This window comes from Tupaia chinensis, unplaced genomic scaffold (genome assembly GCF_000334495.1).
Source record: "Tupaia chinensis unplaced genomic scaffold, TupChi_1.0 Scaffold000661_1, whole genome shotgun sequence".
NCBI classification, from domain to species: Eukaryota; Metazoa; Chordata; class Mammalia; order Scandentia; family Tupaiidae; genus Tupaia; species Tupaia belangeri.
In genome coordinates this window covers 4,850,946-4,874,846 of record NW_006160183.1, presented here as the reverse complement: position 1 = coordinate 4,874,846, position 23,901 = coordinate 4,850,946, and the positions used below count along the sequence as shown (strand labels likewise).

General features: G+C 42.2%; 1 protein-coding gene and 1 pseudogene across 1 annotated transcript in view; one reads left to right on the top strand and one right to left on the bottom strand.

The window, feature by feature from the left end:
• MTA3 (metastasis associated 1 family member 3) overlaps positions 1 to 23,901 on the top strand; it is a 167,487-nt gene that overhangs the window by 4,927 nt on the left and 138,659 nt on the right. The window contains exons 3-5 of the mRNA XM_027776329.1: positions 302 to 371; positions 2,811 to 2,878; positions 11,715 to 11,808. Of these exons, the coding sequence (XP_027632130.1) occupies positions 302 to 371; positions 2,811 to 2,878; positions 11,715 to 11,808 (232 nt within the window). The remainder of the gene's footprint in view (positions 1 to 301; positions 372 to 2,810; positions 2,879 to 11,714; positions 11,809 to 23,901) is intronic.
• On the bottom strand, positions 14,500 to 15,386 carry LOC102476268 (putative deoxyribonuclease TATDN1 pseudogene; annotated as a pseudogene).

Sequence of the window (23,901 nt, the reverse complement as noted above, 5' to 3'; positions counted from 1 at the left end):
GTCGGGCCTCGTACAGGGTGGCATTTTCGCGTGGGCTCCAGGCAGTGGGGATTGGAGAGGATGAGGGACACCCCTTCCACACCTCACCTTGAGTGGGAGTGGGGGTGGGGACGATGGGGGCCCAGCCGGGGGCACAGCTGGACAGGCCTGTTTGCGGGACCAGGCCCCTGCACCTCGTTCCCCCTTCGGTTCCTTGTCCAGCCCCCCAAAAATGGGGCTCAGCGGGCCCAGGGCACCGCAGCCAGAGGTGGGGAGTTGAGCTCTGCCTGGACGTTTGCTCTGCCGACTGCCTCCTTCCCAGCCCTCTGCAGAAGAGAGAAATAAGGTCAAACAAACTTTCCTGCTCACGACGCCCTCCTCCCTCTTTCCTGGTAAAATAATAATTCAGATAAGTGGCGTGTTTGTGTGTGAGACTTGCTCTTCTCTGCTCATTAGCTCAGCTCCTGACGGATGGTGGTGAGAATGGCCTGGCGAAATGAGGCCACTTTGCAGAGAAGAGAGACGGGCGAACAACCAGCATAGACTAACCATGCTGTTTAGCCTCCCAACACGCACACAGTGGGTTCTTTCCAGGGCCTGTAGGGTGGGAGGAAAGGCCACATGAAACATTTTTTATCCTTTCTGTTGAAAACCTGCAGCAATTTATAACAGGATTCTAAATATCTGGATTAAATATGGCAAAAGGATTAAAAAAAAAAAAAAGGAGTGCTGATAGCCCCCCTAGGGCCCTGTCCCAAAAAGTGCCCCCCTCCATGCTGGCCTAACTTTTCTAATCTTTACAGGTAGAGCTATGGACTAGTTGTCAACAAGCTTCCTCTTACCTGCTCTGCTCATCTGATTGGCTTTTGCTTTTATTTTTTTAAGTTGGTGATTGAAATGTAGGCTGGGCTGTTAAGCCTTTGCAGATGCTTTGAATTTGTCTTAGGTCAATAGTTTTATGTGAGAAGCATACTCCAGGGCAGATTGAACTGGAGAGGAAGGATGTGGGAGCAGTTAGAGTACAGAGGACACGTGTTCCGTGAGCCCTGACAACTCAGTGAGAAGAGGTGCCTTTTTGTTTATTATTAGAGAAATAACGCGTGTGATGAAAGTCTAGGAGATCTTGCTGAAACATTAGTTGAAATGGAAATATGTAAGCACTTGAGACAGTATATAGATATAAATTTTGCTAGAGGGCATGTGCGCTCTTTGAGATAAGGAGAAAGAGAAAAAAGGAAAATGAGAAAGCACCTTCTCTGGGGAATGGTCAAATCCTATCCTTTCTCCATTTCTCACTCCTGTTGGGATTTTGGGTGGGTATGCATGAATACCTGCTCAAAGTATTTTCCTCTTCTTTAGGGTGTGTTTGCTCACCCGAAAGAAGACAGCCACAGTGAGAGGGAAAGTGAGAATTCGCCCTCTGCGGGATGGCCACTCCGCAATCCTGTCTCCATTCTCCTGGGATCATGGGCACGTATACAAACAGGGTCGATGTGAGTTTCAAGCCATCAGATCTGAGATTTGAGCCTCAGTCAACCTTATGGGAGGGAGTCCAGTGACGTAACTGCTACGCCATCTGCTGGTCCCACCCAGAGTGTTTTTCAAGCCTTGGGGTCCAGAACCACATAGTTGGGCGCTTGGAGATCCACTTGCCTTAACCACCATGTCACTGGCTGGCCTGAGAGACTATATTAAGGGTGCACTTTTAATTTACTATTATTTTTTTGCGAGCGAGTAAATTATACGCTTACTTTTGATCTTAAAAATTATTGCCCCTTGGGGACCAGCAGGTGGCGTGGTGTTTAAGGCACTGGACACTCCTACATAAGCAACCACGGTTCGAGTTCTGGACCTGATGACTTGCTTTCGCACTTTCCCTCTCTCTCTCCCTCTATGTCTCACTCTGATCAAATTAAAAAAGTGATAATAAATGAATAAATAAAATAAATTCTTCAAAAAAATTATTTCCCCTTATGTATGATAGAATGTATGCAAGTGTGAAACGGAGGGAGGGAGAATGAAAAGAGGACCTTCCCACAGAGTCCAGTCATGCTACAGTCCCCTTCCTCCAGCCTTTGGGATCCTGGGCACTCATGCACTTGACTGTCATGTCTCAAATTAACTAGGCTCGGGATTTGAACCTTAGCCTCCATGTGGAATCTGGCTTGTCTGGAGCAGCTCATTACACAGAGCTGGCCAACATACTTAATTTTGAATGTGAATTGCCTTCTGTAGAAAGCCATAGATTGGGGATCAGCAGATGACATAATGGTTATATTGCTGAACTCCTACATGGTCGACTGCAGTTCAAGTTCTGGACCCAGTGGTTTGAAACTCACGCCGAGCACTTGTGCATGTGTTCCTAAAGGCCTTAGAGGAGGGACCAGCAGTTGGCGTAATGGCTATAATGCTGGACTCCCATGTGTGTTCGACCGTGGTTCGAGTCCTAGACCCGGTGGCTTAAACTCATGCCAGGCATGTGTGTGTGTGTGTGTGTGCCCAAGATCCTGAGAGGAGAATGGGGGAGAAGGGATTGTAGTGTGGCCATCCCCCCAGGGTGGTGATTTCTCACTTTCTATCCCTCTGTCTCTGGTGAGTGCATGTACCATATATCAAAAAAAAAAAAGTTCTTAGAGGAGACTGGAAGAGAAGGGATTGTGGCATGGCTATCCGCCCTGGGGGGGTAATTTCTCATTTTTTGTCTCCGTCTCCCCATCTCTCTGGAGAGCACACATGCCCTGTAGCAACAATTTCTTAAAAAAAAGAAAGCCATAGATGACAAATACGAATTTTTCTGTTGAAAAGGTTATTCTGTATTTCTTTAATTACAGATTATGTCTACTTTGAGAATTCCTCCAGCAATCCATATCTAATCAGAAGGATAGAAGAACTCAATAAGGTATATTATGTACTGTTTTTGATTTTAGTATTAAAAAAAACAATTTGTTGTTCATTGAAGGGCAGTTGGGTAAAGGGCAAAAGAGGGGATTTTACATCCAGCTCCAGACTCTGAAAGTAGAGATTTCAGGTTAGAGAATATGTTGGTTTATAAATACTCTTTTTTCCCCCCTTATAATCACCTATTTTTCTTTCTGATAATACATTTTGTTATTGAATGTCTAATATTCTATAGATTTCTTCAAATTGATCAAACTCTCAATGAACTCTTTGAGAGGGATCAGCAGTTAGCGTAATGGCTATGTTGCTGGACTCCCATGTAGTCGACTGCGGTTCAAGTCCTGGACCTGGTGGCTTAAACTCACGCGTGCCCAAGATCCTGAGAGAAGAATGGAGGAGAAGGGATTGCGGTGTGGCCATCCCCCCGGGGGATGATTTCTTGCTTTCTGTCTGTCTTTCTGTCTTTCTGATGAGTACATGCACCCTATAGCAAAGACCTCGGGGGGTGGGGGAAGAACTCTTTGAGAGTTGCTGAGTGGTAGAACCTACTTCTGTAACTTAGTCCCTTTATATGTTTAAAGTCATAATTTTTTTTTTTTTTTTTTTTTTTTTTTTTGAGAGGTTTTTGCTATAGGGCGTGTGCACTCGCCAGACAGAGAGAGACAGAAAGCGAGAAATCACCCCCCCCAGGGGGGGATGGACATGCTGCAATCCCTTCTCCTCCATTCTCATATTGGGATCTTGGGCACACACGCACACGCGCCCAGCGTGAATTTAAGCCACCAGGTCCGAGACTTGAACCGTGGTTGACTACGTGGGAGTCCAGCAACATAGCCATTACGCTAACTGCTGGTCCCATGTATATTCTTCATTAATGAATTCATTTTTCTTCTTCCGGCTTTAATGGGGAAAGTTAGGAAATATAACATTGAAAGGAATGTGTAAAATTCTGGGCTAGAATCATAACAATATAGTTTTGATAGAATGATATAAAGTAGCTTTGTATCTTTGGCCCACGTAAAATAAAACACTCACCCCAAGATTTGTCCCTGATTGCAGGTGTTTAGGATAACAAGCATTATGTTGGCTTAGAGTGGATGAGCTTTAACAATGGAGGCACTGGAAAGCAGTTATAAACTATAGGAACCATAGATTTATTTTTCTTTCTTTCTTTTATTTTTTTAAGGGTCTGTGCTCATAAGAGAGAGACTTAGACAGTTGAGAGGGAAAGTAGGAAATCACCCACCCCCCAGGGGGTTATGGCTATGCTGCGGTCCCTTCTCTTCCATTCTCCTCTTGGGATTTTGGGCACTCACATACATGTACCTGGCATGATTTTCAAGCCACTGGGTTTGGGACTAGAACTGCAGTCTGCCATGTGGAAGCCCAGCATTTTAAGCACTATTCGACCTGCTGGGCCCTTTTTTTCTTTTTTTAATGTTCACTGGAATGGGGACAAAAAGAAACTATTAATAGAAATCACCTCCATAGGGGTTGATCATGCCACAATTCCTCTCCCTCCATTTTCTCCTCCCTTTGGGATTTTGAGCATGCATACATATGTGCCTGGTGTGTTTCTCAAGCTGTCGTGTCTGGGACTCAAAACTGCGCTATCAGTTATGTGGGATCCAGCCACATTGACCACTAGGCCATTGACTGGACCTCGCTTCTTTTTTTAAAGTTTATTTATTTATTCAGAGAGTGAGAGCAAGAGCAAATGAGTCTTCATGCTGAGATCCAGCACTAGCTCAGACAAGAGTCACAGGAGAGTCCAGGATGTGAACCCAAGATGTCTCCCATGTGGGTCCAGTTGCCATACTGCTGGGCACTACCACTTGGACCCCTCTAAATAGAATTTGTCAAACAAAATTTCTGGGATAAGCTGTCAGTTACTATTATTATTTTTGAGGGATATTTACTATAGGATGCTTGTGTTTGCCGGAGAGACAGAGAGAGATGGAGAGATAGAAAGTGAGAAATTGTGGGGCTGGCAGGTGACATGGTAGTTAAGGGTGCTGGACTCCAACATGGCCGACCTCGGCTTGCTGGCGACTTGCTTTCTCACTTTCCCTCTCTCTCTCTTTTTCTCTCTCACTCTGTCATTCTCTGGTCAATTTAAAATAAAGTTAAATGAAATAATTTTTTTAAAGATAATTAATTATTTATTTATTTAGTTCCACTTGTTATTATTTTTTAATTTGATCAGACAGAGAAAGAGAGAAAGGGAAAGCGAGAAACCAAGCTGCCAGATCTGGGACTTGAAACAGGGCCTTCTGGAAGTCCAGCACCTTTATTCACCATGCTACCTGCCGACCCCAAGTGAAATAATTCTTTAAAAATAAAAGAGGGACCAGCAGGTGGTGTGGTGGTTAAGGTGCTGGACTCCCGTGTGGTCAAGTGTGGTTCAAGTCCTGGGCTTGCTTTCTCACTTTCCCTTTCTCTATCCCTCACTCTGTCCCTCTCTGGTTAAATTAAACAAACAAATAAATAAATGGATAAATAAAGTTAAATAATTAAAAAAAAAGAGAGAAAATGTGAAATCATCCACCCCTTCTTGCGGGGGGAGGAAGGCCATGCTGCAATTACTTCTCCATTCTCCTCTCGGGACTTTAGGCAGTCACACATGTACCTGATATAAGCTTGAAGCCACCGAGTTCAGGACTTGAAATGCAGTCAGCCATGTAGGAGTCTAGCGCTTTAACCACTTACCTGCATCACCTGCTGGTCCCTATCAATTACTATTTTTTTATTATCATTATATTTGGAGAGGTTTTTTGCTGTAGGGCACATGCGCTCACCAGAAAGACAGAGAGAGACAGAGAAACAGAAAACGAGAAATCCCCCCCCAGGGGGGATGGCCACATCGCAATTCCTTCTCCTCCATTCTCCTCTTGGGACCTTGGGCATGCACACACATGGGCCTGGTGTGAGTTTAAGCCACCAGGTCTGGGACTCGAACCAGGGTCAACCACATGGGAGTCCAGTGACATAGTCATTATGCCATCTGCTGGTCCCTCGATTGTTATTTTAACAAAAACAGTTACACTTGGATCCCCAAGTCTTATATGCTCAGTTTGAAAGCGGAACTGAATCCTTTCTTTCTTTTGTTTTATTGCAGTAGTAACTTGTCTTATCTGTGTGTGTGTGCCCGTATGTAGAGACAGGCTCTTACCATGTTGAAATCCTCCCACCTCAGCCTGCTAGCTAGGATTATAGATGTGCTGTACTACACTTGGGTCACTGTCTTTGTCTTTTTTAGTTTGCTATAGGGTGTGTGAATTCACCAGAAAGAGACAGACAGGTTTGGGGGGACTGAGGGGAAAGTGAGAAATCACCCTCCCAGGGGGCTTGACCGTGCTGTAATCCCTTTTCTGTTCTCCTCTCAGGATTTTTCTTTTTTTTTTGAGAGGTTTTTGCTCTATGGTATGTGAGCTCGCCAGAAAGACAGAGAGAGACAGAGAGACAAAAAGCAAGAGATCACCTCCAAGGGGGAATGGCTACAACTGCAATCCCTTCTCCTCCATTCTTCTCTCAGGATCTTGCGCACACATGCACATGTGCCTGGGATGAGTTTAAGCCACCGGTTCCAGGACTCGAACTGCAGTCGACTACATGGGAGTCCAGGGACATAGCCATTACACCACTGCTGGTCCCTCCTCTCAGGATTTCTAGCATGAATTTTTTAAGCTGGTGGGTCTGGGACTTGAACTGCAAAGTCGGCCATGTGAGATCCAGCTGCCCTAAACACCATGACACCTGCTGGCCTATCTTTTTTTTCCCTTTAATTATTTATTTAATTTCATTCATCAATTCATTTATTTTAATTTGATCAGAGAGAGGGAAAGTGAGAAAGCAAGCGGCCAGGTCCGGGACACATACCGTGGTCAGCCATGTGGGAGTGCCCAGCACCTTAACCACCACATCACCTGCTGGTCCTAGGCCCATTTTTAAACAACAACAACAACAAAAAAAAACCATAGAATTTTACTATATTGCTGGGCCAGCTTGAGTTTCTGATCCTCTTGAGCCTCCCCGAGTCCCTGGGACTACAGGTTTATACTGCTGTTCCCAGCCTTTAGGTTGAACTGGGAATTTAATCTTGGCTTCTCATGTAGTTCTAACCAGTGGAATACAACACATAGGAGCATGTACTACCAAAGCTGGCCCAATAGTAATAGGCTTTTTTTTTAAGAGTTTTTTTTTTTTTTTGTCTTAGGGTTGTGTGCTTGCTGGGGGGGAGAGAGAGACAATGGGAAAGTGAGAAATCATCTCCCAGCAGGGATGGCCACACTGCAGGCCCAAACCCTTCACCTCCCAAGATTTTGGGCATACACACACACATATACACACACACATACGCCTGGTGTGAGTTTCAATCCACTTAAAACTCAAGTCTGAGACTTGAACCGTGACCAGCTATGTGGTAGTCCGGCGACCTAACCGCTATGCCATCTGCTGGCCCCAATAGATTTCTTCTTTTAGAATTATTGATATAATTTTTAAAATTTATTCATTTTATTTTAATTTGACTGGAGGGAGACATGGAGAGAGAGGGGGCAAGTGAGAAAGCAAGCCACCTGGTCCAGGATCCAAACCATGGTCCGCCATGTGGGAGTGTTCAGCACTTTAACCACCAGGCTGCCTGCTGGCTCCCCTGATAGATTTTTTTTAAAAGAATTATTTGTTTCACTTTGTTTATTATTATTTTAACCATGTCATGGTGGTTAAGGTGGTGGACTCCGATGTGACTGACCATGGTTTGAGTCCTGGATCCTGTGGCTTGAAAGTCATGTTGGGACGTGTATATTTATGCATGCCCAAAACTCTCAAGATATGAATAGAGGAGAAGGGATTGCAGTGTGGCTACTTCCCTTGGGGGGGTAATTTCTCAGTTTCTCATCTTTCTCCAGCTAGTGCATGCACCCTGTGGCAAAAATCTAAAAAAAACCTTCACTTTCTGGTATTTTTGTAAAATTAAAGAAAAAAACCCAAAAACTACATTTAATAAGGCTTATATTGGGGACCATGAGGTGGTGTGGTGGTTAAGGTGCTGGACTCCCACATGGCCGACCACTTTTTTTTTTAAAGAATTATTTTATTTAACTTTATTGATTTATTTATTTAAATTTGACCAGAGAAGGACAGAGCAAGAGTAAGAGACTTCTTTAAAAAATAATTATTTTATTTAACTTTATTTATTTATTTATTTAAATTTGATCAGAGAGGGACAGAGCAAGAGACAGAAAGTTAGAAGCCTGGCAAGCCACCAGGTCTGGGAATTAAACCACAGTCAACCATGTGGGAGCCCTTAACCACCATGCAACCTATTTGCCCCGATGAGCACAGTTTGAGTCCCAGACCTGACTGCTATCTTTCTCACTTTCTATCTCTGGTGAGTGCAATTGTCCTATAGCAAATGAAAATAATAATAATAAATGAATGGGGCTGGCAGGTGCATGGTGGTTAAGGTGCTGGAATCCGTGGCCAAGCACATGGCCGACCATGGTTGAGTACCAGACCTGACAGTTTGCGTTCTCACTTTCCATTTCTCTCTCTGTCTCTGTCTCTTGTTTGTCTCTGAGGAGTTCACATGCTCTATAGCAAATTAAAATAATAAAAATAAATGATAGTAAATAATTCTTTTCTTTCTTTTTTTTTTTCTAGAGAGATTTTTGCTATAGGATGCGTGCGCTTGTCAGAAAGACAGAGATAGAGAGACAAAAAGCTAGAAATCACTCCCTGGGGGGGATGACCATGCCACAATCCCTTCTCCTTTCTTCTCTTCCGGGATCTTGGGCACGCACACACATGCACCCGGTGTGAGTTTAAGCCACTGGGTCCGGGACTCGAACTGCAGTCAACTACATGAGAAGTCCAGTGACATAGCCATTATGCCAAGTTCTGGTCCCAAAATTAATTTTTTTTTGAAAATTATTTTTAAATTTAATTTTATTAATTATTATTATTATTTTCCAGTTTGATCACAGAGAAAGAGAGGGGAAAGTGATAAAGCAAGCCACCAAGTCTAGGGCATGAATTGTAGTTGGCTATGTGGGAGGCCAGCAACCTTAACCACCATGCTACCTGCCTGCCCAAATAAATAAATCTTTAAAAATAAAAAAGACTATTGGCGTAGCCCCACTTTTAGTAGCATATTGCACTGCAGTGCTGATAGCCATGGGCCACGATCCCCTTTCTCCAGCCTTTCTGCTCCTTCGGATCTTGGACATGTGTTTTCAAGCTGACCAGGGGATCTGAATCTACTTTCAGCCATGGCTGTATGAAATAAATTAAGAAATTGCTAGAATATACATACCCTCAATCTTTGCACTCATTTCATTACACACCAATAAAAGTTGTAGACTGCTGGGGTTTGGGGGTTGTAAACTACAATTTGAGTAACTAATTCAAGAGTACCGCCTGAGGGATGGGTATGTATATTTTGTAGGTGGAAAAAAGAATATTGTAGTTGGGGCAGCAGGTGGTGCAGTGGTAGAGGGTACTGGACTCCCACATGGCCTAATTAAATAAATAAAGTTAAAAATTTTTCTTAAAAAGGGAGGTATTACCAGCAGGTGGCGTAATGGTTAAGGTACTGCATACTCCCACATGGCCGAGAGTCCCAGACCTGGTGGCTTGCTTTCTCACTTTCTCTCTCTGGTCATATTAAAGCGAATGAATGAATAAATAAAATTAAATTTAAAAAAATTCTAAAATTAAAAAAAGGAATACTGTATTTATAAACTACCCAACAGCAAAGTGTGTGCAAGGGTCAGAGAAAATATTTTGAACTATGCTCCCTGCCTTTCAAGTGGGTTTAAATTAGAAATTAAGGGCCAGACCAGTAATAGAACAGTTATGATAGCTAAATCTCACTTGACCAACTGCAGTTCAAGTCCTGATCCCAACACCTTTAAAAGTATGGTGGGGATGTGCCCAAAATCCTGATGAAAGGGAGAAGGGATTGTGGTCTGATGATGTCCTATTGAGAGATGCTTTTGGGGGACCAGCAGCCGGCGTAATGGGTATGTCGCTGGACTCCCATTTAGTCAACTGTGGTTCGAGTCCTGGACCCAGTGGCTTAAACTCACGCTAGGTGTGTGTGCGTGTGTGCCCAAGATTCCAAGAGGAGAATGCAGGAGAAAGGATTGCGGCTTGGCCATTCCCCCTGGGGGGGGTAATTTCTCACTATCTGTCTCTCTCTTGTCTTTTTGGCAAGTGCATGTGCCCTATAGCAAAAACCTCTCCCCCCCCAAAAAAAAAAAAAAAAAGATGTTTTCTCTCTTTCTCTCTCTGGCAAGCTCATGTATCCTATGACAATCAAAAAGGAAAGAATTTCTGAGCTGTATAGGGCACCCTTGTTGGAGAAAGTCAATCATGAGACCGAAAAATATAGATTGAAATGTTTGTTTTGAGTTCTTGACATGATTTTGTCAGAAAGACCAGAATGACAAAAAAATTACAGTTGAAATCATTGATAGATTTTATTTATGTGGAAATTTGAGCTGCCCATTTAGGGGGTTTCTGAATCATTACTTCTGGAGGATGTATTTGATCGTACCATTAAGAAATAATAGCATTTGGTTAGGAATTTAATACGATTTCAGTGTTAAGGGGCATTACTTTTGTAAGACCTTCTCACTGTAAAATGCTGCTGCTGAATTTCATAACATTGACAAAATCACTGTAGCACATATTTTATTATTTCTTTATATTTGAATATACCTGTAAGCTCAGATAAATTCTGAAGACTTGTTCGCACATTTGTTTGAAAATGGAAATCACAGTAGCATTTTGTTGTAATATCTGTGTTTTATGAGGAGCTTTGTAATGAATGATTGAACTTCCTGATAGCTCTCAGAATTCATAGAAATGAGAAGACGAGGAGCCTTGGCCCCAGGTGCAGTAAATTACAATCTAACTGAATATTGAGTGTATTCTATGCTGTAGTCAAAAAGACATAAGAGCTTCAGTGTTCATAACTCAAGGTTTTTAATACTTTGTTGTGTGAAGGTTAAAACTAAGTACCACAAATACTGAGTGTCATGAGCTCAGACTCTCTTGGCCTGGAGGATGCTTTCCAGGTCACCTGGTCCGTTCTGCATGGTGGCTGATATGCACCTATAGAGCTTCGGCATCAGGGTGATTGTAGACTTAGGCTGTGCTTTCTGGGAATGGGTTTGAAGGAGATATTTTTAAATGTGTTAAATAAATTATGATGTAGCTTTAAAAATGTGGAGGATTAGTTTCTTAAAGCTAATCAGAATTAAGTATGTCTAGCTTTAGTCATTAAAGCAGTCTAATCACTTTAGTTCAAATTGGTGCCAGTGAGTTACTTCATGTTTGACATTGCAGTTGTACTTGGAGCCTATACAAATGTTGCTCATCCTTACTTGAATTCAGTAGCTCTCTGGTTATCTTGCACTTGTGGTTGGAACAGTGTAAATTAAAGGGATCTTTTAACTGTGTTGTATCTAGTTTTGTTTTATAAGTTATTTGACTTTATTATCATAATATCAGTAAAGGGCCAGCTGTGGGTAGAGTGTTTAAGGCAGCTAAGGCAACTAGTCGCAGACCCAGCTGCCTGAAAAACATGACAGGCTTGTGTGCGTGCATATCCAAAATCCCAAGAGGAGAAGAGAAGAGAAAAGAATGTGGCTTGCCCATCCCCCCACCTTTCCCCTCAACCCCTTCAACCCCATCTTCCTCCTAGTCCTTTACCACTCTCATGTTCTCCTTCTCCTATCCTTTCTCTGTCTTCAGTAAGCAAGCACACACCCTTATAGCAAATGAAAAAAAAATTAGTAAATATGACTTATTTTTTTCTTATTTCTTAGACTGCAAGTGGCAACGTGGAAGCAAAAGTAGTGTGCTTTTATAGACGACGCGATATTTCCAACACGCTTATAATGCTTGCGGACAAACATGCTAGTAAGTTAATTGTCTTTCTCTTGGGTTAATACGGTTTGTCTGTTTTTCGTGATGTGAGGGTTTTATTCCCTGAGGTTTTTTGCTTGCGCATGTCTTCTTTGTAGTTTAGATGGGGATAATTTTTTGGGTGGTGCTTGATTTCAGTATATATATTTTGGAGGTTACATCATACCTTTATTAGTCAAAAATGTTGAAATCGATGTCTTAGAAAGTAGGCTTTAGCAAATAGGGCAGTCCTAAGCCATCAGCTATTTTCAGTGGTGGTTTTGATACAGCCAGGAGGAGACTTCGTGTTATTATTTATAAATTTATTCTTTTAAGAATTTTTGCCAGAGAGCGCATGTGCTTATTAGAGACAGAGAAGGAAAGTGAGAAAGCCACCCCTGCACGGGGATAGTCACATCGCCGTTCCTTTTCCTGTTTCTCCTTTTGGAATTTTGAGCACATGCACACAGATCCCTAGCATATTTTTTAAGCTACTGGGTTGGAGACTGGAACATGGCCATGTGGGGTCCAGTTGTCTTAAACACTTTGACACTGCCACCAGCTGGCCTAATTTATTATTTTTTAGATTATTTATTTTGGAGGATATTTTTCCTCCTATAAAAAACTAGGTAATACTTAAGTTTTTTAAAAAAATCTCTTCTCTATTCTCCTCTTGGGATTTGGGGTATGCATGCCCATGTGCCTGGCACAGTCTTCAAGCTGCTGGGTCTGGGACTTGAACCCCATGGAGTTGGCCATATGGGATCAAGTGCCTCAACTACTACGCCTCCTATTGGCTCAATACTTAATATGTGTGTGTGTATAAAAATATGTATAAATACTTAGGTTTTTGCCATAGGGCGTGTGTGCTTGCTGGAGAGAGAGGGAGGGAAAGTGAGAAATTACTCCCCAGGGAGATGGCTACACCACAGTCATTCTCCTCTATTCTCTTGGGCTTTGTATACGTACATAGGTGTGAATTTCTTTTTTTTTTCCCCCTTTTTCTAAAAGACGTTTTTTCCATAGGGCATGTGTGGTTGCCAGAAAGAGAGACAGAGACAGGTAGATGGAAAGAGAATTCACCCCCCTCCCCCCACTGGGTAGATGGCCATGCTGCAGTCCTTTCTCCTCCATTCTCCTCTCGAGATTGGGTATGCACATACATGTGTCTAGCATGATTTTCAAGCTATGGGTCTGGGACTTGAACTGTAGTTGAACATGTGGGAGTCCAGTGATGTAACCACTACACCATCTGCTGGACCCCATAGATGCGATTTTCATGCTGCCCCATCTGGGACTAGAACTGTGATTGGCCATATGGGAGTCCAGCACCTTAAACCACCAACCACCATGCACCTGCTAGTCTTTTTTTTTTGGAGATGTTTTTTGCTATAGGGCATATGTGCTTGCCAGAGAGACAGAAAATGAGAAATCATCCCTCCCCCCGCAGCGGCGTTGGTCACTGGTAAAGCATATCTTTTCATACATCAAGAGATGCAGGCACATGATGAATCCCTTCAAAGACAGCACAGGCCTGGATGACACTGATTCATCTTTCTACATATTCTACTCCTTTGCCCATATACTCACATATACCTTGGAAAAATAAACCTGTGTGTTTTTAAATAATTTATTAATGTATTATTATTATTATTATTTTTAGTTTGCAATACAGCACATGTACTCACCAGACAGACACAGAGAAAGAGAGGGAGGGAAAGTGAAAAGCAAGCTGCCATGTCTGAGACTTGAACTGCAGTCAGCCTTGTGGGGATCCAGCGCCGTTAACAACCACCATGACACCTGCCGGCCTCTAAATAGGTTTTTTTTTTTAAATGTTTTTTTTTTTTTTTTTTGAGAAAAAGTTTTAGTTTTAATAGATCAAAATAAAAAAAAGTTAAGGGAAATTTGCTTAAGACTTAAAGCCAGGAAGAAGGTTAGGATTCATTTCAAACAGTAGGTAGATGAACTTACCAACAGTTTAAGAGAAGACAAAAATTCTTAAATCTGGAAAACAAAGCATAGAAGAAAATCAGTACTGTTTTAGTCAAAAGTCATAAAATTTCTATTTTGCCAGTTCAGTCTCATGTAATTAATCTCTCTTATATTGAATTTACAGTATTACTGTGGTCTGATCTTTCCAGTTAAATTCTGGAGGTTAACATTCAATATTATTATTGATCTTTCCAGACTTGTTCCTACTATGAAGTTGGCCATCCTCTTGGTTGCTTTTTGTACTCTTACTTCTTTGTGTCTGACTTAGTTTTCCGGGTACAGCACTCCCTTCAGCTCCTGGAGAGCTGGTTTGGTGTTGGTAAATTCTTTTAGGTTTTGTTTATCTGACAATGTTTTCATTTTTTTTTTTCTTCTCATATGAAGGATAATCTTGCCAGGTTAGTATTCTTGGTTGAAATTATTTTCCACTTAACACTTTGAATATATTTTCCCATTCTTTCCTTGCTTGCATTGTTTCCGATTAGAGGTCCCATATTAGCCTGATGGGATAGCCACCAGTTCTGGGACTTGAACCATGGTCAACTACATGGGAGATCAGCGATGTGACCATTACGCCATTTGCTGATCTTTTATCTATCTGTCTATCTTTTTAATTATTTATTTTTTCATATAACTTCTTTATTGAAACTTTCAGTTTTACATGAAATTTTATAAACTTGATAGAAAATGGAAGACATTACCAATTTCATGTCAGGAAAAAAATATTTTAATGGTGGTGTTATATAGTGTATTGGCTAACTCCAGGGGATTCTCACCTCTTATTGCTGACATTATCTTTAATATTTGAATTAAATGGCAGGGTTCATTTTGATCTCTTAAACAATGTCCATTTTCCCACTTCTTTTTGGGTAGGAAATGTAGTTTTTATATATTTTGATCTAGCATGTGTACTTTTGACTCCACACCAAGGTGCATGAGTCTCAATCATTAATTTTTCACTAGGTATTGACTTCAAAACTTCCAAGTTAGCCTCAGTTTTTAGTGAATAACCATTAACTCTATATGAAGATCCAAGTTAGTCAAAGCAGCTGCTACTTCCTTGGTACCATCAAACGAGTGCACCACTCCAGCAACTACCGGTCTCTATTTCTTTTCATTATGTCCAAAAATTCATCGTGTGAGTTTCCACAATGAAGAAACATAGGTAATTTTGTTTGTTCTGATAGTTCGAACTGATTTTCAAAATATTTGAGCTGAGTATGTTTGGAACAAAGCTGCATTCGGTCAAAATCAAGTCTATATTCCCCTATTGCTGCAACTTTCCTCTTACTGTTTTCAGCAAGATCTAGCAACTCCATTAAGTAAAGATCAGGGTTATTCTTTTCAGATTCATCACATCTTGTAGGATGACATCCAGCTGTACTGGAAAACATCTCATTTGTTTGTGCCAAATGCAGTGCATCTTTACTGTCTTGGAGATTCCCACCTGTAATCATAAACTTTTTAACACCAATCTGCACAGCTTTCTCTATTACATCCTGTGAGTCATCTTGATGCTTTCAACCCCCCCTATAAATTACTCTGAACATAGGTTCTGTCAAGTTGATACCAAGGTTGATGAACTTAAAGCGTCTCATGACAGCACGGTGTAACTCGTCCTTGGTGGAAGCGCCTTATTTGTTTTTAAGAGATTTTTGCTATAGGGTGTGTGCACTCACCAGAGAGACAGAGAGGGACAAAGAGACAGAAAGCAAGAAATCACTCCCTGGGGGGATAGCCACGCCAAAATCCCTTCTCCATTCTCTTGGGACTTTGGGCATGCATCTAAAATAAAATGAAATGAAAATAAAAAGTTATTTATTCACTTTTATTTATTATTATTTAAATAAAAATTTGCCATAAGGGTATGTGTGCTCACCAGAACAGGTGGAGGAGTGAGAAAGCAAGCTGCCAGGTTTGGTACTTCAACTGTAATTGGCCATGTGGGAGTCCAGCATCTTAACCAGCATTCCACCTGCTGATCTAATAGTTTGAATGTGTTTGAAAATTTTTTTTTAGAATTATTTAATTTTATTATTATTTAAAATATTAACTTTATTTTTTTCTTTTTTGGAGAGTTCTTTTGCTATAGGGCATGTGCACTCGCTAGAAATTCAGAGAGAGACAAAGAGATAGAAAGCGAGAAATCATCCCTAGAGGGGATGGCCACGCCGTAATCCCTTCTCTCCCATTCTCTTCTCAGGAGCTTAGGCATACACATGCATGTGCCTAGCGTGAGTTTAAGGCACCGGGTCTGGGACTTAAACCGTGGTTGACTACATGGGAGTCCAGTGATGTAGCCATTATGCCATCTGCTGGTCCCCCATTTGTTTATTTTTAAAACTGACGAGAGAGAGAGAGAGAGAGAGAGAGAGAGAGAGAGAGAGAGAGAGGAAATAAGAAAGTAAGCCACCAGGTCATGTGGGAGTCCAGTGCTCTTAATCACAATACCACCTGCTGGCCCCATATTTTTATTGTTTTTTTAATTTGATGAGAGAGAGAGATGGGTACAGGGGCTGTGTGTGGAGGGTGAGAAAGCAAGCCACCAGGTCTAGGACTTGAACTGCAGTTGGCCATATGAGAGTTTGGTTCCTTAACCACCATGACACTTGCCAGTCCCTCATCTGAATCTTTAGAATCATAATCCTTTTGCTTATGGGAGAGTCTTTCTTTAAAAAAAGATGGCTGTTGAATGATAAGGGTGGTAGTTACTGAAGGTTTGGGTGGCAGTGGCAATTTTTTAAACAGCTTTGAAGTTTCCTGCATTAATTAACTGACTTTCATGAAACATTTCTGTGTAGTATATGATCCTGTTTGATGGCATTTTCCCCACAATTAATTTTTTTAATTTAACTTCATTTATTACTATTATTACTATTTTCCAGTTCGATCAGAGAGAGACATAAGAAGAGAGAGGGAAAGTGAGAAAACAAACCACTAGGTCCAAAACTTGAACCATGGATGGCCATGTGGGAGTCCGGTACCTTTAACCACCATGCCACCTGCTGGCCCCTTTCCCACAATTTTTTACACAGTTGGAATCAAACCTTTCAAGTTTTGCTGCTGGGTTATCAGTTAAGTTATGTAATATTGTAAATTCTTTGCTGTCATTTCAACAATATTCACATCATCTTCACTAGGAGTAGATTTCCTCTAAAGAAACTACATACATTGCTCATCTGTAACAAGCAATGCCTCATCCATTAAGTGTTACCCTGAAATGGCAGCAGCTCAGCTACATCTTCTGGCTTCATTTTAGATTTCAGATCTGTTGCTATTTCCAGTTACTTCCAGTGAGGTTCTTTTTTCTTTTTTTTTTTGAGAGATTTTTTCTATAGGGCGCATGCACTTGCCAGGAAGACAGAGAGAGACAGCCAGACAGAAAGTGAGAAATCACCTCCAGGGGTGATGGCCACATCGCAATCCCTTCTCTTACATTCTTTGCTTGGGGTCTTAGGCATGCACGCACACACATGCAGAATGAGTTTAAGCCATCGAATCCGGGACTCAAACCGCATTCAACCACATAGGAGTCCAGCAACATAGCCATTACGCCATCTGCTGGTCCCTCCACTGAGGTTTTGAACCCCTACAATTCATTTATGACAATTGACATAAACTTTTTCTTTATTTTTTTCCTTCTTTTTTTAAAGAATTATTTATTGGGACCAGCAGTTAGCGTAATGGCTATGTCGCTGGACTCCCATGTAGTCGACTGCAGTTTGAATCCTGGACCCGGTGGCTTAAACTCACGCTGGGCGCATGTGCATGTGTGCCCAAGATCCCGAGAGGAGAATGGAGGAGAAGGGATTGCGGCGTGGCCACCCCCCCCCCGGGGGGTGATTTCTCGCTTTCTTTTTCTCTGTCTCTCTTTGTCTTTCTGGCAAGTGCACGCACCCAATAAGAAAAACCTCTCCAAAAAGAACAAAAAAAGAATTTTTTATTAATTTTCTTATTTACATTTTTTCCATGCATTCTTATTTACATTTATTCCATGCATTATATTTTATTTATTTATTTTAAAGAATTATTTATTTCATTTCATTCATTCATTCATTTATCTTTAATTTGACCAGAGAGATACACACAGAGAAAGAGAAGGAGTGAGAAAGCAAGCCATCAGGTCCAGGACTTGAACTGTGGTCAGCCATGTGGGAGAGTCCAGCACCTTAACTACCATGCCAGTCCCCATTATATTTTAATTTTTTTAATTATAATTTTTTAAATTTTTAAATATTTTAATTTGACCAGAGAGAGGCACAGAAAGAAAGAGAGGGAAAGTGAGAAAGCAAACCACCAGGTCTGGGACTTGAACTGTGTTTGGCCATGTGGTAGTGTTCAGTGCTTTACCCACCACACCACCTGCTGGGCTTGGAATAAACTTTTTCTAAAACTTTGTCAGTGTTCATATTTTGATTTCCTCTTGTGAATCCTCAAAGTACTTGTCATCTAGAATCAAGTTTTTTTTTTTAAACTAATTATTGTATTTAACTTTATTTATTTATTTTATTTAAATTTGACCAGAGAGGGTCATAGTGAGAGAGAGAGAGGAGGAAAGTGAGAAAGCAAGCCACCAGGTCTGGGACTTGAACTGTGTTGGGCCATGTGGGAGTCCAGCGTCCTGAACGACCATGTCACCTGCCAGCCCCCAAGCTTTTTTTTTTTTTAAAGAGAGATTTTTTTTCCTACAGGACATGTGTGCTTGCCGGAGAGACAGACAGAAAGCGAGAAATCACCCCTTAGATATAATGGCCATGCTGCAGTTCCTTTTCTTCCGTTCTCCTCTCGGGATTTTGGGCACTCACATATGTATACCTGGTGTAAGTTTCAAGCGGCTGGAACCGTGGTCGACTACCAGGGAGTCCAGTGGTTTAAGCGTTATACCATCTGCAGGTCTCTCGACTTGTTTTTTTGTTACAGGGCATATGTTTTCACTGGAGAGTGTGAAACTGAAAGGAATTCTTCCCAGCCAGGGATGCCATGCCACTGTCTTTCATTTTCCATTGTCTTCATGGCACGTATGCACATGTATTTGTTTTCTAAGCTACCAGGTCTGGGATTTGAACCATTCAGTCAGCCACGTGAGATCTCACTGCTTTAAATATTGTACTGCAACCACTGGCTGGCCCCACCAATCAATTTTTATTTTATGAAAGGGAGGTTTTTGTTATAGGGTGCATGTTCTCGCTGAACAGACAGAGAAGGAGAGACAAAAAATGAGAAATCACCTTTCCCCCGCCCCCGCCCCTGGGATAGCAACGCATACAATCCCCTCTCCACCTTACCCGTCTTGGGATCGTGGGTATACACTCGCACCCGGCATGAGTTTTAAGTCGCTGGGTTCATTACTTGACTCTAGATCATCTACTTGAGAGTCCAGCGATCAATGTAACCATTATGCCATCTGCAGGTACCCTAGCCAGTCAACTGTTAAAAAACTTCTTTTTAGGCTAGCTTCCTGGCCTGGTGGCTGGAAAGCCGGATTCCACATGGCCAGATGTATGGTTCAAGTCCTGGCCCATGATAGTTTTGAAATATATGCCAGGTGTGTGCATGCGCCTGTGCATGCCTGGGATTGCAACGGGATGGAGAAATGGAGGAGAAGGGATTCCAGCACGACCACACCCTGTTCCGAGGTGCTTTCTCCCTTTCCCTTTCTCTTTATCTCTTTCTGATGAGTACACTGGACATCTGGTAAGTTAAAAAAAAATTACTTTTTTCGTGAGACAGACAGATACTGTCTCAATAGGATCTTGCCACACCAGGTCCTCGTCCCAGCCTTCAGGCAGCCAGCGAGAATCATGGTATATTTATGTGTGTACAGTATATTCACTTGACCTGGGTTCTGAACCCAGAGTTCCTGTGTGACCTCAGTATTGTGCTCAGGAGGTTTTGTGCGCCGCATGCCGCCGCGTGATACTGGAACCACATGGGAAGGCCAGGAAGTCTTGGGTTGACTTGAACACACAGGACTGCCTGTGATACTGACTGACTAGAAGGCTATAGGGGGACTGTAGTGTAGTGAGATCTGGCTGTGGGTCTCTATTCTAAGGCTGAGTCTCTGTCTATCTATCATGAAAGAAAGAAACAAAGTTAAACAAAAAAAAGATTAACTCAGTAAACTAGGCTTTAAGCATATGTACTGTCTTCCCAATGTCTTGTTGTTCCACAAAGCATATAGACAGAGTTGGACCATCCCTAGAGCCTCATGGTTAAGGGCGCTAGACTCCACATGGCTGATCATGGTTCTGATTCCCGCCCTGGTGTGTGTATGTGTGTGCACGCCCTCATCCTGATAGAGGATGATTGTAGAGTGACTTTACTCCGTGTGGGGTGCTTCATCCTCTCTCTTTTCTCTGTCCCTCTCTTGTGATTGTTCATGCCATCTTGCAGTTGAGAAAAGTACAGGCAAAGTAGACTTAGCATGATCCTTAGTGCCCTAGGATGTTTTCAATGGTAAATTTGATCAGGATCTTGAGTATGTATGCACATGTACCTGGTGTATTTTTTAAGCTACAGGGCCAGGATATGAACCATACAGTTGGCCATGTAGGATCTAGCTCACTTAAGCATTAGATCATGGGTCTAGCCTCATACTTTGTTTTAAAAAGTAATATTATGGAGTGGGCAGGTGGCATGGTGATTGAGGAAGCTGGACTCCCTCATAGCCGACTGCAGTTCGAATCCTGGACCTGCCGGCTTTCTTTCTCTCTCTCTCTCTCTCTCTCTCTCTCACACACACACACACACACACACACACACACACACTATCCCTCTCTGGTCAAATTTAAAGAAATTATGAAATTAATGATAATAATAATAAAAGTAATGTTGTTTTTCTTCCTCTATTAGAAATAGAATTTTGGATTAAAGAATTCATGTCAGTTTAGGATGGGCATATTTCTCAGTACTGATGGATTTTTCAGTAATGAAGAATTTTGAGCCAGTAGGTGGCATGGAGGTTAAGGTGGCTGGATCCCACATGGCCAACTGTGTGCTTCGAGTCCTGGACCCAGCAGCTTGGAAAACATGCTGGGCACATGTGTGTACATGCCCCCAAATCCTTCTCTCTGTCTCTTGCTAGTGCATGTGCCCTATAGCAAAACTAAATAGAATGTCCTCCCCCCTCAAGGAAATGTCAAAGAGGATGTGTACACCTTTGCCGGATGTACTGGAGAGGTCTCTGGACTTGATTCAGGGGTTTCCCATGTGGGATTGCCTGCACAGCGTCATGTTTTACCATTGGGCCACCATCTGGCTCCTAGATTTTCATTGTTAAATGAAAAACTTAAGAAAATTAAATTCAGTGTTACTTTCATCTTTCATCTGTTTTTCAGAAGGTACCATGTTTATCCCACTTAGAGCTTTGTTGGGATTTTTTTTTTTCTCACTGTTCAGTCTTTGCGTAATTTTCCCTGGCTCAAGTCGGGACATAAAGGAAAAGTGGACTGAAGAACAAAACAGCATGAATGCAGACTAGTTCTTTTACTTACTGACGCCTGTCCTGTTTGCTCCACCTCTCTGCCTCGACAGATATAAACTTTGTGGGGTTTAGACGGAGAAAAGGAAAGAAGGTGAAAAAATGTATTCTGCCTCCTCACAATTGTAAAACTGAACTGGCAGTGGTAGATGGTTTCGTTAGTGAATTCCGCTTAAGACTTCTTTATTTATTAAATAATTTCATTACAGAGCAGTTGTGCTTGGGGTGGAGGACTGAAAAGTATCTCCCCTCCCACCGGTATTGTCATGCTACAATCTCTTCTCCTGAGTCTGGAATCCAACCTCCTTAACCACCATATCACTGGCTGCTCCCCACCCCCTTTTGTTTTTTAGTCACTAGAAGGCCTATGTTCTCTGGCATTTGCAGGTGTGGGAGAGTAAAGCGGGGAGAGGGGCAGGGGAGAGAAATAGAAAGCACCTTTCTGTGGGATATGGTCACATTGTAATCAATTTTCTCCCATTTCTTGATCTTTCTCTAGCCTATGGGGATTTTCATTTTGCTTGCAAACATACCTGCCTTATCTCCCAGGCCTCCAGGACTGGAACTCAGCCATAATAGGGCTTGCCCCCTATCTTAAGTCTTGATAGTCAAGCACTTATGGATGATTCTGGGATCTTGGTCTTACCTTTTTCTTTTTTAAAAAATTTGACCACAGGGAGACAGAAAGAGAGGGAGAGGGAAAGTAAGAAAGCAAGTCTCCAGGTCCATGACTTGAACTGCAGTTGGTCATGTTCAGCGCCCCAGCTACTTGCCACCTGCTGGTCCCTTGGTCTTAACTATTGTAAGCAGTTTCCCAGAGTAATGTTGGTGTAATTCTTAGTTTTAAAATAATGATGGAACTAGGTGGTGTGGTGGCTAAGGTGCCGGATTCCCACATGACTGTCCACAATTCGAGTTCTGGACCTGGTGGCTTGCTTTCTCACTTTCCCCTCTCTCTGGTCGAATTAAAGAATAGTAATGATAACTAAAAAAAAAATAAAATAATTCTTAAAATATTTAAAATAATGAGATTAAAAAAGAATTATTTATTTGTTGTTATTATTATTTTTTAAAGAATTATTTTATTTTTTTTTTAGTTATCATTACTATTCTTTAATTCGACCAGAGAGAGGGGAAAGTGAGAAAGCAAGCCACCAGGTCCAGAACTCGAATTGTGGACAGTCATGTGGGAGTCCAGCGCCTTCAACCACCATGCCACCTGCCAACTCCTATTTGTTGTTATTATTTTTAATTTTATCAGAGACTGACAGAGAAGGAGAGAAAGGGAGAGTGAGAAAGCAAGCTGCTAGGTGCATGTTTTGAACCGTAGTCAACCACGTGGGAGTCCAGTACTGTAACCACTGTGCCACCTGCTGTCCCCAAATAATGAGACTTTTTTTTTTTTTTGGGGGGGGGAGAGGTTTTTGCTATAGGGCACGTGCACTCACCAGACAGAGAGAGAGAGAGACATAGAGACAGAAAGCGAGAAATCACCCCCCCAGGGGGGATGGTCACACCACAATCCCTTCTCCTCCATTCTCCTCTTGGGATCTTGGGCATGCACGCACTCGCGCCCGGCGTGGACACTCCCACATGCCCAACCATGGTTAGAGTTTTGGCCCTGATGGCTTGCTTTCTCACTTTCTTTCTCTCTGTGTGCCTTTCTTTCTCTGGTCAAATGAAAATGACTGAACAAATAATAAAATTGAATAAATAATTATTGGGAACCAGCAGTTAGTGTAATGACTATGTTGCTGGACTCCCACGTAGTCGACCGCGGTTCGCTTCCCGGACCCGGTGGCTTAAAACTCATGCCGGGCATGCGTGTGTGCGTGCCCAAGATCCCAAGAGGAGAATGGAGGAGAAGGGATTGTGGTGTGACCATCCCCCCTGGGGGGGTGATTTCTCGCTTTCTGTCTCTATGTCTCTCTCTCTCTCTGTCTGGTGAGCGCATGCGCCCTATAGCGAAAAACCTCTCCAAAAAAAAGAAAAACAAATTATTAAAAAAAAGAATTATTTTATTTAACTTTAATTTGACTGGAGTGGGACATTGAGAAAGAGAGAGAGAGAGAGAGAGAGAAAGTGAGAAAGCAACAGTGGTCAGCCATGTGGGAGTCCAGTGCCCTTAACCACCACACCACCTGCCAGCCTCTGGACTCCCACATGCCTGACAACAGTTTGAGTCCCAGACTTGGCGACTTTAAAAGCATGCCAGGCACGTGTGTGTGCGCGCGCCCAAAATCCGAGGGGAGAATGGAGAAGGGTGGTGATTTTTCACTTTTTCTTGCTTTTTCTTTTTGTCTCTGTCTCTGGCAAGCACATACACCCTATGGAAAAAACAGAAAAAAAAATTCTTTATGTGAGAGAGAGGGAATGAGAGAAAGAAAGGTGTAGGGAGAGACAGAGATGGGTATTTTTGATGAGGTGTCTCTGTTTTCACCACACTCCTGCCGCGGCTTCCTGTTTAGCTAGGATTGCTTTGCCTGCAACCATTTTCCAGAGTGCCTAGGCTAGCCCCAGAGCCCATCGGGCCTCCTGTGTGACCTCCAGTATCCAGAGTGGCGGTACTATGTGTGGGCATCTAAACCTTTTCACCAAAAATTTAAATAGTTGAATGGTATTTATTTTACTCT